The sequence below is a fragment of the Lagenorhynchus albirostris genome, chromosome 7 (genome assembly GCF_949774975.1).
Source record: "Lagenorhynchus albirostris chromosome 7, mLagAlb1.1, whole genome shotgun sequence".
In the NCBI taxonomy this organism is placed as follows: domain Eukaryota; kingdom Metazoa; phylum Chordata; class Mammalia; order Artiodactyla; family Delphinidae; genus Lagenorhynchus; species Lagenorhynchus albirostris.
The window spans coordinates 104,824,814-104,839,172 of NC_083101.1; the positions used below are offsets into that span (position 1 = coordinate 104,824,814).

The window sequence follows — 14,359 nt, forward strand, 5'->3', positions numbered from 1 at the left end:
CCCGCTGACCTCACTCCTCCCAACTCCTCCTCCACTTGCAGCCCATGCTCCACCTGGACTTTCTAGGGTTTGCTATTGCCTGCCAGGTGATTCTGTTCATTTCATCTTCCCGTGTAGATTACAACCACTTTCCTTTCTATGCTCCACAGGCTCCACGGCAGGTTCTCAACAAACACCTGCTGATGGAACAACAACAACAGTTTCAGACGTCGTAGAATTTTAGAGCTAAAAGGAATCCTAAGATCTTTTTGTTCAATCCTCTGATTTTAGAGGGGATAAGCAGAGGCCCAAAGAGTTAATCATTGGTTCCAGACTGTCTGTTCAGCTCAACTCTATACTTGGTTCCTCCCTAGATCCCTGGTCTTCCCTATCCCGACCTCCAGCCCTACGTTCTCCTTTTTTTTTTAAAGCTTATATTTAGTTGGACAGATTGATACATGTGTTATTTATTTAATTTTAAAACTTATTTGGCTGTGCCGTGTCTTAGTTGTGGCATGCGGGATCTTTGTTGCGGCATGTGGGATCTCTAGTTGTGGCACGTGGGATTTTTTGTTGCAGCATACGAAATCTAGTTCCCTGACCAGGGATCAAACCTGGGCCCTCTGTATTGGGAGTGTGGAGTGTTAATCACTGGACCACCACGGAAGTCCCAGCCCTATATTCTCAGTGAACCGCTGCTCACACTTTGGCCTGACAGTGGTAAGAAGAAAAGATTAGATCCAAAGACCACAACCTCCTTTCAAAAGGAGGTTGGGATGACCATCGTGGTGTCCAATGGTAACAGGGGGCATTGGAAAGAAAGGGGCACTGACTTGAAGGGGAGAGGAGAGTCAGCAAGAAGGTGGCAGGAAAGGAACAGGGTGGGAGGTGGAGTGTTTAGAGAGCCAACAACCAAGTCTAAGCAGGATCCAAGCAAATCCAGTTCTTTACCAAAAGGCATTTAGACCCAAGTGGAAACTGATGAGAGTAAAGGGGGAGAGGAGAAACACCAGACAAACTCAGATCTGGTTCTGACTCTGCCCTTGGCAAGAAATATAATTTGGGACAAATTATTTAATTGTCAGGTCCTCAGTCAGACTCAGAATCATGTATTCTCTGGTTTGGAGCGAGTCTTCCTTCCAAGGATTTGCAATCAGGTTTTACATCTTTAAGAGCTGGGAAGGGGGTGGAGGGATAAATTAGGAGTTTGGGATTAACATATACACACTACTCTATATAAAGTACATACCCGACAAGGACCTACTGCATACCACTGGGAACTATACTCAATATTTTTAATAACCTGTAAGGGAAAAGAATCTGAAAAAGAATATATATATATTTATATAACTGAATCAGCTGGCTGTACACCTGAAACTAATACAGCATTGTAAATCAACTATACTTCAATTAAAAAAAAGAGCTGGGAAATGTATGGCTTCAAGTGGAAACGTTAAAGTGGGTCTTCTTTCCTTGCAGAATGCTGTAGTCTGTTTACATCACAGTTTACTCAGAGCCTGCTGTTAAGTCAAAATCCCACGGTTGTTATTTTAGTCTGTTGACACTGCAGTTCCATATTTTACCATGTGACATCATTAAAGTTAGGAATAAGACTTTTCGGGGCTCCTAAATTATGACAGATGTATGGTAGTTAGGTGCTTCTTCTCAGAACACCCTTTTAACGTGTACTGTACTACACGTGCGAACCATACTCAAAAAGAAATGTTGATCATTTTCAATTAAAACACTGGATGGCAAAGAAATACATACTTTTAAAACATTCCTTCTCTCAAAGTTCACAATACCTGAATTATTTTATAATCTGTTATATTTGCCTAAACTGATGATGCTATTTTTTTTAGGTGTTTACATTTGAATTCAATCTGTATGCTTAAAGCCTGCTGTGAAGTTAAAACCCTGTGACTTTCAGTCTGAGACAGTTACGTATTTCACATTTTACTACAGAGCAGAAAAAAGGCAAAATTAAAAACCAAAAACAGAACCTCAAAATTACGCTGATCATTGGTGACAAAACGCCCTGTTTTAGAAATACAGGGTAGCCCTTGAAGTTATTGTATGGACATCTTCTGCCGAGCTGTATCCTTGGCCATCTATTTTTAATCCTTTTCACACAGTCAGAATGTTAGATCTGGAAGGGACTTTTGAGGTCATCTGACCCGACCCACTCATTTTCCAAAGGAAGGTAGTAAAGACCAGAGATGTAAGTGACTCACTGAAGTCAAGCAGGAGATTATTAGTACAGCTGATCTGGAACCTGTATTTTCAATTCTCAGAGTTTTTGTTCTTTGTTTGCTTTTATTTATATTTGTTTTTTGAATTGTTTTAAAATCTGAAATATTATTGCACTGTATAAAGTAAAAACCAAAAACTCTTCTAACAGACCTCCCTCCCACCTTCCCATGCCACCCAACTCTTTGGGGGAAACCACTATTAATAGTTTGGTATATACATATCCAAATTCCATGGGTGTGTCTATGTATATTAATACACAGACATATGGGTATATACACAAGATTTTTAAAAAAAATTTTTTTTGGCCACACCGCGGCATGTGGGGTCTTAGTTCCCCAACCCGGGATCGAACCCACACCCCCTGCAGTGGAAGTCCACCAAGATTTTTTAAAATAATTTTACTCCAAACTAGAACCTAACTAAACCAAAATAAAGCAATTTTGGAATAAAATGGGAGTTCTGAACAACAAAATAAATATCATCTTTAGAAATTATCATGAAATTTGACAACAGCTCTTCAGGAACCAAGATAAGGCTGTGTCATGCTTGCTATGATGCGCGGCCCAGATTCCCCTCCAGGATTGAAGGATTTATTCCCCCCAACTGTTGGGAGTGCTGCTGGCCGACAGCCGTGAGCTGGAGAGATCTGCCCTGACTAAGATCCCATCCACTGAATGCTCAGTGTGGAAGTATAAAGGCCAGGCCCCCTGATGCAATGCAAGACTCTGAAGGATCTTCGGGGTGTCCTACAGGGTCCATGGAGGCCTTGTTGCAACTGCCTGACAGCCCAGCTTCTTCCTCTGCCCGAAATCTACATCCTGTTCTTCCCTCCCCACACCTCCCCAGGTATGGATCCCGAGAGCCTTCCCCCATCAACGCCCTACATGCCAATCTCAGAGTCTGTTTCTCCAGTAACCCAACCTGCAACAGGCAATCAGACAATCAGACAATCAAGATACATTTTCTCCATGGCTGCTAAATCGATGAAGACTTCTCATTTTTCAAAGAAAATTTCCGAAAATCAAGACATCCAACGAATACGTATTTCAATTCAAGTCACTTTTCCACGTGCATAAAACTTTACAATTCTATGAGAAAACGTATTTCAAAACTAAAAACTGGAGTTTCTGGGGGCAGAAAGCAGAGAAGCTGCTATATAAACTGTTGGAGAACTAAGAGCATTGCAAACAGGTGCTCAATAAATAATTGTTGAGCTGAATTTAAAAAGACTGTCAATAGACTTGCTTTTTGCTCATGGCTGGGTAAAGGCTGGATTTCTCTCTCTGCTTCTCCTTTTGTTTCTCCTCGTGCCTCCTTTTTTTTTTTCTATTTCTCGATCTCCTTTCCTCACTTCCTTTATCTTTTTCCTTTCCAGTATCTCTCCCTTTTACTTCTCAGTATTCCGATCGCTATGTTGGTTCCTCTGTCTCTCTCCCAAATTTGCTCATGTTCTGCATCAAATGAGTAGAAACAGGAAAGTCCTGAGCAGAAGGGGTCAGGATGGACGCTCCAGCTTTGCCAGAGCAATTAGCATAGCTGTTAGTTCAGAGAGGCAAAGGGTCAAATCCAGGCTAAGGAAGGAGAGACGTGGGGACAAGAAGGTCAGAGTCAATGAAGGAGGTCTCAGTGAGTACAGTTGACCTCTGACTCCATTCTTTGTGCTTCAGGAAACACATCAGGCTCTGGAGATGCAGAGAGAAAAGACAGAATCGCAACCCTTAACACATTAGGGTTGGGACTTCCCTGGTGGTCCAGTGGTTAAGACTCCATGCTCCCAATGCAAGGGGCACGGGTTTGATCCCTGGTTGGGGAACTAAGATCCCGCAGGCCGTACGGCACGGCCTAAAAAACAAAAAAGAAAAATCATATAAAAACACATTAGAGTCAAGTGGAGAAGTCGGTAAATAGTCATGAGAGGAAAGAAAAGCAAGGGGGATTAGGCTTCCCCGAGAAATGACATTTCAGATAACTCTTACAGGAGGCCATGAGGAGGGCACCACAAAGGCGTGGAGGGGATGAGAGAGCTTGGCCCAGATGTAGGATGAGAGGAGGCAGAGGCAGGGCTTGAACTGTGATGCTGGTTGAGTCAACTCATGAAGGGTCCTCAGTGCTATGTGTGGGGCGGGGGTTGGAATTTACCCTTTGGAGCAGCGTGTTATCAGTCTTACTTAATAGGATTAGTTAATAGGATTAGTTTGGTACTTTAGAAAGATCATTCTGGGATCAGAAGAGAGGATGGATTGCTAGGGATAGAGGCAGTGAAACCAGTTGGGGGGGTTACTACAATGTGCCAGGCAAAGGGTGATGAGGGCGTGAACTGAGAATGTGGAGCTGGAGGTACACAGTGAAAGGAGAAAAGGGGTCCAGATGAAGAGACCTAGGAGGAAGACTCAGAGCTTCAAAACGAATTGCATGGGGCTTCCCTGGTGGCGCAGTGGTTGGGATTCCGCCTGCCGACGCAGGGGACGCGGGTTCGTGCCCCGGTCTGGGAAGATCCCATATGCCGCGGAGCGGCTGGGCCCGTGAGCCATGGCCGCTGAGCCTGCGCGTCTGGATGACTGTGCTCTGCAACTGGAGAGGCCACAACAGTGAAAGGCCCGCATACCGCAAAAAAAAAAAAAAAAAAAAAAAAAAAAACGAATTGCATGTGGGAGTGAGGCAGAGCAGTGGCAGACACTCCTTCCTGAGCTTCTCACCGCCTAAATATCTTGAAATGCCAGGAGTGCAAGGTCCTGACTGCCCTTTTCTTGGGCCATTACTCCAGGCTGTGCTGGCAGCAAGGAACCTTGAGGGGTGAGGTACTAACTCCCTTTAGAACCAAGATCAGCCTTGCTAATGCTCAGTATTGAAAGCAGTGGATTCCCTGGGCTCCTTGTTCCTCAGCTGTGGTGCAGACCCACTGTGTGCGTAGTACTTATCTGGGTCTCTGCGTCACCCCTGTGGCACAAGGTGGGCCAGGAGAACCTGTGCAAACATGATGCTCACGCCCCTTGCTGCATTGTAAGAAAGTTCTTTGTCTCTGACCCAAGCATCTCTTGTTTTCTACTGTAAAACAGTAGTGACTTTGCCATAAGTAACAGGCTAAGTTATTAGCTTGTAAGATGGGGAAAACCAAACCCTGGACCCAAGAGGGAGAAGGAAGATTTGCAGCTTGAGTGATTTGGTGTAAAGTGATGCCCTTCCTTAGGGGGAGGAACTGGTGTGTAGGAGCAAGATAATGAGGTCAGTTTTTTGTTTTTTTTTTTGGCATAGAGTTGCTTGTAGTAATCTCTCATGATCTCTTTTATTTCTGCAGTGTCAGTTGTTACCTCTCCTTTTTCATTTCTAATTCTATTGATTTGAGTCTTCTCCCTTTTTTTCTTGATGAGTCTGGCTAGTGGTTTATCTATTTTGTTTATCTTCTCAAAGAACCAGCTTTTAGTTTTATTGATCTTTGCTATTGTTTCCTTCATTTCTTTTTCATTTATTTCTGATCTGATTTTTATGATTTCTTTCCTTCTGCTAGCTTTGGGGTTTTTTTGTTCTTCTTTCTCCAATTGCTTGAGGTGCAAGGTTAGGTTGTTTATTCGAGATGTTTCCTGCTTCTTAAGGTGGGCTTGTATTGCTATAAACTTCCCCCTTAGAACTGCTTTTGCTGCATCCCACAGGTTTTGGGTCGTTGTGTCTCCATTGTCATTTGTTTCTAGGTATTTTTTGATTTCCTCTTTGATTTCTTCAGTGATCACTTCATTATTAAGTAGTGTATTGTTTAGCCTCCATGTGTTTGTATTTTTTACAGATCTTTTCCTGTAATTGATATCTAGTCTCATGGCGTTGTGGTCAGAAAAGATACTTGATACAATTTCAATTTTCTTAAATTTACCAAGGCTTGATTTGTGGCCCAAGATATGATCTATCCTGGAGAATGTTCCATGAGCACTTGAGAAAAATGTGTATTCTGTTGTTTTTGGATGGAATGTCCTATAAATATCAATTAACTCCATCTCGTTTAATGTATCATTTAAAGCTTGTGTTTCCTTATTTATTTTCATTTTGGATGATCTGTCCATTGGTGAAAGTGGGGTGTTAAAGTCCCCTACTATGAATGTGTTACTGTCGATTTCCCCTTTTATGGTTGTCAGTATTTGCCTTATGTATTGAGGTGCACCTATGTTGGGTGCATAAATATTTACAATTGTTATATCTTCCTCTTGGATCAATCCCTTGATCATTATGTAGTGTCCTTCTTTGTCTCTTCTAATAGTCTTTGTTTTAAAGTCTATTTTGTCTGATATGAGAATTGCTACTCCAGCTTTCTTTTGGTTTCCATTTGCATGAAATACCTTTTTCCATCCCCTTACTTTCAGTCTGTATGTGTCTCTAGGTCTGAAGTGGGTCTCTTGTAGACAGCAAATATATGGGTCTTGTTTTTGTATCCATTCAGCCAATCTGTGTCTTTTGGTGGGAGCATTTAGTCCATTTACATTTAAGGTAATTATCGATATGTGTGTTCCTATTCCCATTTTCTTAATTGTTTTGGGTTCGTTATTGTAGGTCCTTTCCTTCTTTTGTGTTTCTTGCCTAGAGAAGTTCCTTTAGCAGTTGTTGTAGAGCTGGTTTGGTGGTGCTGAACTCTCTCAGCTTTTGCTTGTCTGTAAAGGTTTTAATTTCTCTATCAAATCTGAATGAGATCCTTGCTGGGTAGAGTAATCTTGGTTGCAGGTTTTTCTCCTTCATCACTTTCAATATGTCCTGCCACTCCCTTCTGGCTTGCAGAGTTTCTGGTGAAAGATCAGCTGTTAACCTTATGGGGATTCCCTTGTGTGTTATTTGTTGTTTTTCCCTTGCTGCTTTTAATATGTTTTCTTTGTATTTAATTTTTGACAGTTTGATTAATATGTGTCTTGGCGTATTTCTCCTTGGATTTTTCCTGTATGGGACTCTCTGTGCTTCCTGGACTTGATTAACTATCTCCTTTCCCATATTAGGGAAGTTTTCAACTATAATCTCTTCAAATATTTTCTCAGTCCCTTTCTTTTTCTCTTCTTCTTCTGGAACCCCTATAATTCGAATGTTGGTGCGTTTCATGTTGTCCCAGAGGTCTCTGAGACTGTCCTCAGTTCTTTTCATTCTTTTTTCTTTATTCTGCTCTGCAGTAGTTATTTCCACTATTTTATCTTCCAGGTCACTTATCCGTTCTTCTGCCTCAGTTATTCTGCTATTGATCCCATCTAGAGTACTTTTAATTTCATTTATTGTGTTGTTCATCGTTGCTTGTTTCATCTTTAGTTCTTCTCGGTCCTTGTTAACTGATTCTTGCAATTTGTCCATTCTATTGTCCATTCTATCTCCAAGATTTCGGATCAACCTTACTATCATTATTCTGAATTCTTTTTCAGGTAGACTGCCTATTTCCTCTTCATTTGTTAGGTCTGGTGGGTTTTTATCTTGCTCCTTCATCTGCTGTGTGTTTTTCTGTCTTTTCATTTTGCTTATCTTACTGTGTTTGGGGTCTCCTTTTTTGCAGGCTGAAGGTTCGTAGTTCCTGTTGTTTTTGGTGTCTGTCCCCAGTGGCTAAGGTTGGTTCAGTGGGTTGTGTAGGCTTCCTGGTGGAGGGTACTAGTGCCTGTGTTCTGGTGGATGAGGCTGGATCTTGTCTTTCTGGTGTGGAGGTCCACGTCTGGTGGTGTGTTTTGGGGTGTCTGTAGACTTATTATGATTTTGGGCAGCCTCTCTGCTAATGGGTGGGGTTGTGTTCCTGTCTTGCTAGTTGTTTGGCATAGGATGTCCAGCACTGTAGCTTGCTGGTCGTTGAGTGAAGCTGGGTGCTGGCGTTGAGATGGAGATCTCTCCGAGATTTTTGCTTTTGATATTATGTGCAGCTGGGAGGCCTCTTGTGGACCAGTGTCCTGAAGTTGGCTCTCCCACCTCAGAGGCACAGCACTGACTCCTGGCTGCAGCACCAAGAGCCTTTCAGCCACAGGGCTCCTTAATTTGGGATGATTCGTTGTCTATTCAAGTATTCCACAGATGCAGGGTATATCAAGTTGATTGTGGAGCTTTAATCCGCTGCTTCTGAGGCTGCTGGGAGAGATTTCCCTTTCTCTTCTTTGTTCTCACAGTTCCCAGGGGCTCAGCTTTAGATTTGGCCCCGCCTGTGCGTGTGGGTCGCCGGAGGGCGTCTGTTCTTTGCTCAGACAGGACGGGGTTAAAGGAGCCGCTGATTCGGAGGCTCTGGCTCACCCAGGCCGGGGTGTAGGGAGGGTCACGGAGTGCGGGGGCGGGCCTGCAGCGGCAGAGGCCGGCGTGAGGCTGCGGCCTGAGGCGAGCCGAGCGCTCTCCCGGGGGAGCCGTCCCCGGATCCCGGGACCCTGGCAGTGGCGGGCTGCACAGGCTCCCCGGAAGGGCGTGTGGCTAGTGACCTGTGTTCGCACACAGGCCTCCTGGCTGCGGCAGCAGCAGCCTTAGCGTCCCATGTCCGTCTCTGGGCTCCGCACTCTTAGCCGCGGCTCGCGCCCGTCCCTGGAGCTCTCTCAAGCAGCGTTCTTAATCCCCTCTCCTCGTGCACCAGGAAACAAAGAGGGACGTAAAAGTCTCTTGCCTCTTCGGCAGGTCCAGACCCCTCCCCGGACTCTCTCCCGGCCAGCCGCGGCGCACCAACGCCCTGCAGGCTGTGTTCACGCCGCCAACTTCAGTCCTGTCCCGGCGCTCCGACAAAAGCCGGAGCCTCAGCTCCCAGCCCCACCCGCCCCGGCGGGCGAGCAGACAAGCCTCTCGGCTGGTGAGTGCCGGTCGGCCCCGATCCTCTGCGCTGCAATCTGTCCGCTTTGCCCTCCGCACCCCTGTTGCTGTGCTCTCCTCCGCGGCTCCCAAGCTCCCCCACTCCGCCTCCCGAAGTCTCCACCCGCGAAGGGGCTTCCTAGTGTGTGGACACTTTTCCTCCTTCACAGCTCTCTCCCGCTGGTGCAGGACCCGTCCCTATCCTTTTGTCTCTGTTTAGTTTTTTCTTTTGCCCTAACCAGGTACGTGGGGGGTTCCTTGCCTTTTGGGAGGTCTGAGGTCTTCTGCCAGCGTTCAGTGGGTGTTCTGTAGGAGTTGTTCCACGCGTAGATGTATTTCTGGTGTATCTGTGGAGAGGAAGGTGATCTCCGCGTCTTACTCTTCCGCCATCTTGATGAGGTCAGTTTTATTGATGATCGTAATTTACTGTCAACTAGATATGGTCCTTGTATATAAGTACTGATATAGGAGCTCACAGACCTGTTGGAAATTCTGCCCCTAATTGAAGCAGGAGTAGAAATCCGCAGAGGTTGGCAATCTCTCATGCCCACATGATACCCAGCTGTCCACACTTGCAATGCTTTTTCTGGTGTATTCTGCTGGCGCCTGCCCAGAACGCAGGTGGCAAATAAACTTCTTAGGAGAATCCCAGTAATGTGAGTAATCAGCTGACATTGACTCATTTTATTTACTTGGTTAAATGTACAGCTTTATCCAGTAACCTCAACTCTAGCAAGAAAACCTATTTTGGGGGGAACTCCTCACACATCACCCCCTCCTCTTTCATTTCCGGTGGTTCCTGCAAAGAACCAGTGATAGAAGGGAAAAGGCATTTGGGGTGAGAGAGAGGAGGAGTGACAGTGGAGGAAAGAGCAAATCTAAGACCTTCCTTTCTAGGCAGGAACTCTGTGTCTACTGCCAACCCTGGCCATGTAGCAAGCGTTCAGTTAAAGTTTCTGAAAAAGTCCTTCATTTTGTTTTTTTCATCCATTACACAGTCCTAAACAATTAATGTTTGTATTTTGATAACCAAGATTTTAATACTATTTTTTCTTTAAGGTGTGGACCCAACTGATAAAATAGCTCTTATCACTTACCCGGTTATTCAAAAGCTGATGGTTTAGGGGTGTCCAGGTACTCATCTTTGCCTGCATTTTGGGACCACCTATGTTTTTTGGAGGTGCAAATGCCATCATGAAATAACTGGATATTCTTCCATAAGAAAAACTATACCTGTAGAAGAAATGAATCATATAATCTTCAGAATACTAAAAACACTAATACCATATAATCTTTTAGTACGTTGGGACCAGGGAATGGGAGGGCTAACATTTATTGGGAACATTTTATATGTCAGGAACTTTTATGTTTGCTCAATTACAACTCGTAACAGGGCTTCCCTGGTGGCGCAGTGGTTAAGAAACCGCCTGCCAATGCAGGGGACACGGGTTCAAGCCCTGGGCTGGGAAGATCCCACATGCCACGGAGCAACAAAGCCCATGTGCCACAACTACTGAGCCTGTGCTCCAGAGACCGTAAGCCACAACTACTGAAGCCTGCGTGCCACAACTACTGAAGCCCACACGCCTAGAGCCCATGTTCCACAACAAGAGAAGCCACCGCAACGAGAAGTCCGCGCACCGCAACAAAGAGTAGCCCCTGCTTGCCGCAACTAGAGAAAATCCGCGCACAGCAAGGAAGACCCAACACAGCCCAAAATAAATAAACAAATAAATAAATAAATAAAACTCATAACAATCTGGTGAGGTGGTGGGTTTTAGCTCATTTTACAGATGAAGAAAATGAGGCTCACTGAAATAATACTCTCTGCCCAAATTTATACAGACAGTAAGCGGAGAACTGGAAATCAGACCCAGGTCTATTTAACTCTGCTTGATTTTCATTGAACCATGGGAGAAATCCAGAATCTCTCCTAGCTAAGAACATACCATATTGGCCAGAAAGAAGAAGTATTTATAAAATCACAGTGCAATATGAAAACACTCTATCTTTGTCCCTTGTGACCTTCTTCCTCCCCTCTTATCTTTCTGACATCTAGGTAACAAGGGTTCTAGCTTGATACCATATTTAAGAGGTAGAATGGTACAACAGGTAAAGCCAAGACTTTGGATACAGACAGATTTGGGTTTAATGGGGGAAATGTGCTATTTTTAGATGTCCAGTACTAAATATGTCTTCCTTCATTTGATTAAAGCACTCTAGTTTCCATTAGGAATTATTTTTCCCTCATTATTTAGAGTCTGCTCTGTTGGTTAATCAAGGTGGCCTCCCCCTCCCCAGTCATGAGACCAAGCTAGGCCAGTTTACTTTTTTTGGGGGGGGGGGGCTGTACCACTCAGCTTGTGGGATCTTAGTTCCCTGACCAGGGATTGAACCCAGGCCCACAGCAGTGAAAGAGCCAAGTCCTAACCACTGGAGCTGCCAGGGAATTCCCCTAGGCCAGTTTACTGATGCTGGCTTATCCTTACTTTACAGCTGAGGTGGTCATTCAAAGTACCATAGGTGCTCTGAGCAGACTAACAAGCTGTTATTGCTGCCTCAACCTTCGGAAGCCCCTCGTCCTTTCTTACTCATTTTGTAAGCCAGCTGATACAATAAATCAATCTCCTCTTTAGCTTCCATTAGCTAGAATCTATTTCTGTTGTTTGCAACCAAAACTTTTTACCTTATACAGTTTGGATCCTGGTTCTAAAACTTACTAGCTGTGTAACTTTTTGCAAGTTATTGAATCCATCTCAGTTTCCTTATTTGTAAAATAAGGGTGTGCATATCTACCCTCAACTGCTGTTGCAAAGGTTTGAGAAAAAAGGCTCAAGCAGAATGCCTGACAGATGAGTGGTCTTGATGAGTAGAATCCCTGCAGCCTTTCTTAGAACTCCCTGTCATTTACAGAGTGCCTCAAAGCCTGTCCTTTAGAAGCCCACAACAAAATATTTTAAGGTGAAAAATATTTAAAGCAGACTGATGGTATTTTCAGTATGTATCCTCCATGTTTCTGCTTATTTGTGCTTTTCTTCCTCTCTGTAGGTAGATTTCACATCCAAGGAAGTGGTGCTGAGTGAGGGGGCTAGGACTTACTTGCCTGCTTGATCTCTGGGCTGCGAAAATTACAGCAACAAATACTGGACAGCTCTTTTAAAAAAAAATCACTAGTGTTTAGCTGATAGAGGATTCCCCAAATGCTAGATCTGAAATTTTGAGGCTCTCACTTGACATGTAATATTCTCTCTCAGGTTTAAGTTAGAGCTGAAGATAAAGCCAATGTTTTAAAATCTCAGGGTTTTAAAGGTAGACAGTATCTCAGGGTTTTAAAGGTAGACAGTATCTTCCTACAGTTTTTTGCTGTCACCACTCCACTGGCATAAGGGGGCTCAGATCAGTCCTTATATTCTTAGCTCCAAACAGCTATGTTGCAAAAGGTGTGAGAAATGATTTCATTACAGTGTTATTAATTGGCAGCTATAAAAGTACACGTGAGCAGGCAAATTATAGGTACAAAGCATGGTCACTGAATCTAGATCTGCCCAGTTAAAAATCACGTATTTCTTTTTTGTTATTGTTATTTATTCATGTTTGACCTTTCTTCTCTTTAAACCAATTGGTTTTTTCTTTGTTTTATTTTAAATTTTTATTTATTTATTTTGGCCGCTCTGTGCAGCTTGTGGTATCTTAGTTCCCTGACCAGGGATTAAACCCGGGCCCCCGCAGTGGTTAAGAATCCACCTACCAATGCAGGGGACAGATTCGATCCCTGGTCCGGGAAGATCCTACATGCCGTGGAGCAACTAAGCCCGTGTGCCACAACTATTGGGCCCGCGTGCCACAACTACTGAAGCCCATGTGCCTAGAGCCAGTGCTCCACAACAAGAGAAGCCACCGCAATAAGAAGACTGTGCACCACAACGAAGAGTAGCCCCCGCTCGCTGCAGCTAGAGAAAGCCCACACTCAGCAACAAAGACCCAATGCCACCAAAAATAAATAAAATTTTAAAAAAATTCTATAAACCCAGGCCCTCGGCAGTGAAAGTGCGGACCCCTAACCATTGGGCTACCAAGGAATTCCCTAAACCGATTGTTTTCAATTTCTTTTTTCAGGGCCATAAAACTCTTTGAGAATATGATGAAAACTCCTGCTGTAAGCTGAGAAACTCTCTCTCTTTCCAGTTTGTGTAGGAAACAATCTGACTGATTCTAGGCACAATTTCTGATTATGACAAAGTAGCTTTTCTAGGGCCTCCCCAAGGCCTTACACTGGTTGTTTTCTTTGTCCTGGGTCCTCAGAGCTAGAAATTATTTGAATTAGGCTTTCTTCAAATCAACTTGAGGAAAGTTTGGTTTTCAGGAGATGGGCCAGGCCGGGAGAAAGAGACCTCTTGGTAATAGTCTTGCTGAAGCAGGCAAATGGAGGTGCCCTGCTCTGTCTTTTTACAGTTTTTCCTCCTCCATCCATTCTAGAAGATGGGCACCGTGCATATTTGCACGCCCACACCGGTTCACAGTATAGACCACTCAGACACTTTTATACAACATACATAAAAATAACAAGACAAAGCAAGTTGTCTTCCCTCCTTCAACATACAAAGCTTGCTGTTGCTTTTTTTTTTTTTTTTCGGTACACGGGCCTCTCACTGTTGTGGCCTCTCCCGTTGCGGAGCACAGGCTCTGGACACGCAGGCTCAGTGGCCATGGCTCACGGGCCCAGCCGCTCCGTGGCACGCGGGATCTTCCCAGACCGGGGCACGAACCCGCGTCCCCTGAACCGGCAGGCGGACTCTCAACCACTGCGCCACCAGGGAAACCCACTGTTGCTTTTTTATGACCTCTTTTCCCCTTAATGGCTGTCGTTGAATGTTCATCTTTAATTTTTCTTTGGATAAAAAGGAAGAAAAAGGGCTTATGGCCCTTGCCCCCAATGTGTGGTTCTAGTTCCATGTTTAAAGGCAAAGATAGTTCCTCTGGTAAAGTTCCAGTGGCCACGTACTTCCAATCCCATCTTCTAAGCCATTCTTCACACTGTCACCATTATTCAACTGCACTAAGGACCTTATTAGGCCTGTATTAGAAGTACAAAGATGAGAGTCTTGGCTATAATGGAGCTAAAAGTCTACTGCTAGAGAGGTTTCTTTTTGTGTTTTTTGTTTTCTTGACAAATAAAAAAGGTATATATTTAAGGTATACAACGTGATGTTTTAATACATGTATACATTGTAAAATGCTTACCACGATCAAACTATTTAACATATCCATCACCTCCCATAGTTACCGTTTGTGTGTGTGTGTGTGATGAGAATACTTGAGATCTACTCGTTTAGCAAATTTCAAGTATACATTATTATTAACTATAGTC

The 14,359-nt window shown here is 44.1% G+C and overlaps 1 protein-coding gene across 1 annotated transcript in view; it reads right to left on the reverse strand.

Annotated features, from left to right (window-relative positions):
* FBXO16 (F-box protein 16) overlaps positions 1-10,187 on the reverse strand; it is a 55,603-nt gene extending 45,416 nt beyond the window's left edge. Inside the window, exon 1 of the mRNA XM_060153607.1 lies at positions 10,089-10,187. Within this exon, the coding sequence (XP_060009590.1) occupies positions 10,089-10,187 (99 nt within the window). The remainder of the gene's footprint in view (positions 1-10,088) is intronic.
* Between the last annotated feature and the right edge of the window lie 4,172 nt (positions 10,188-14,359).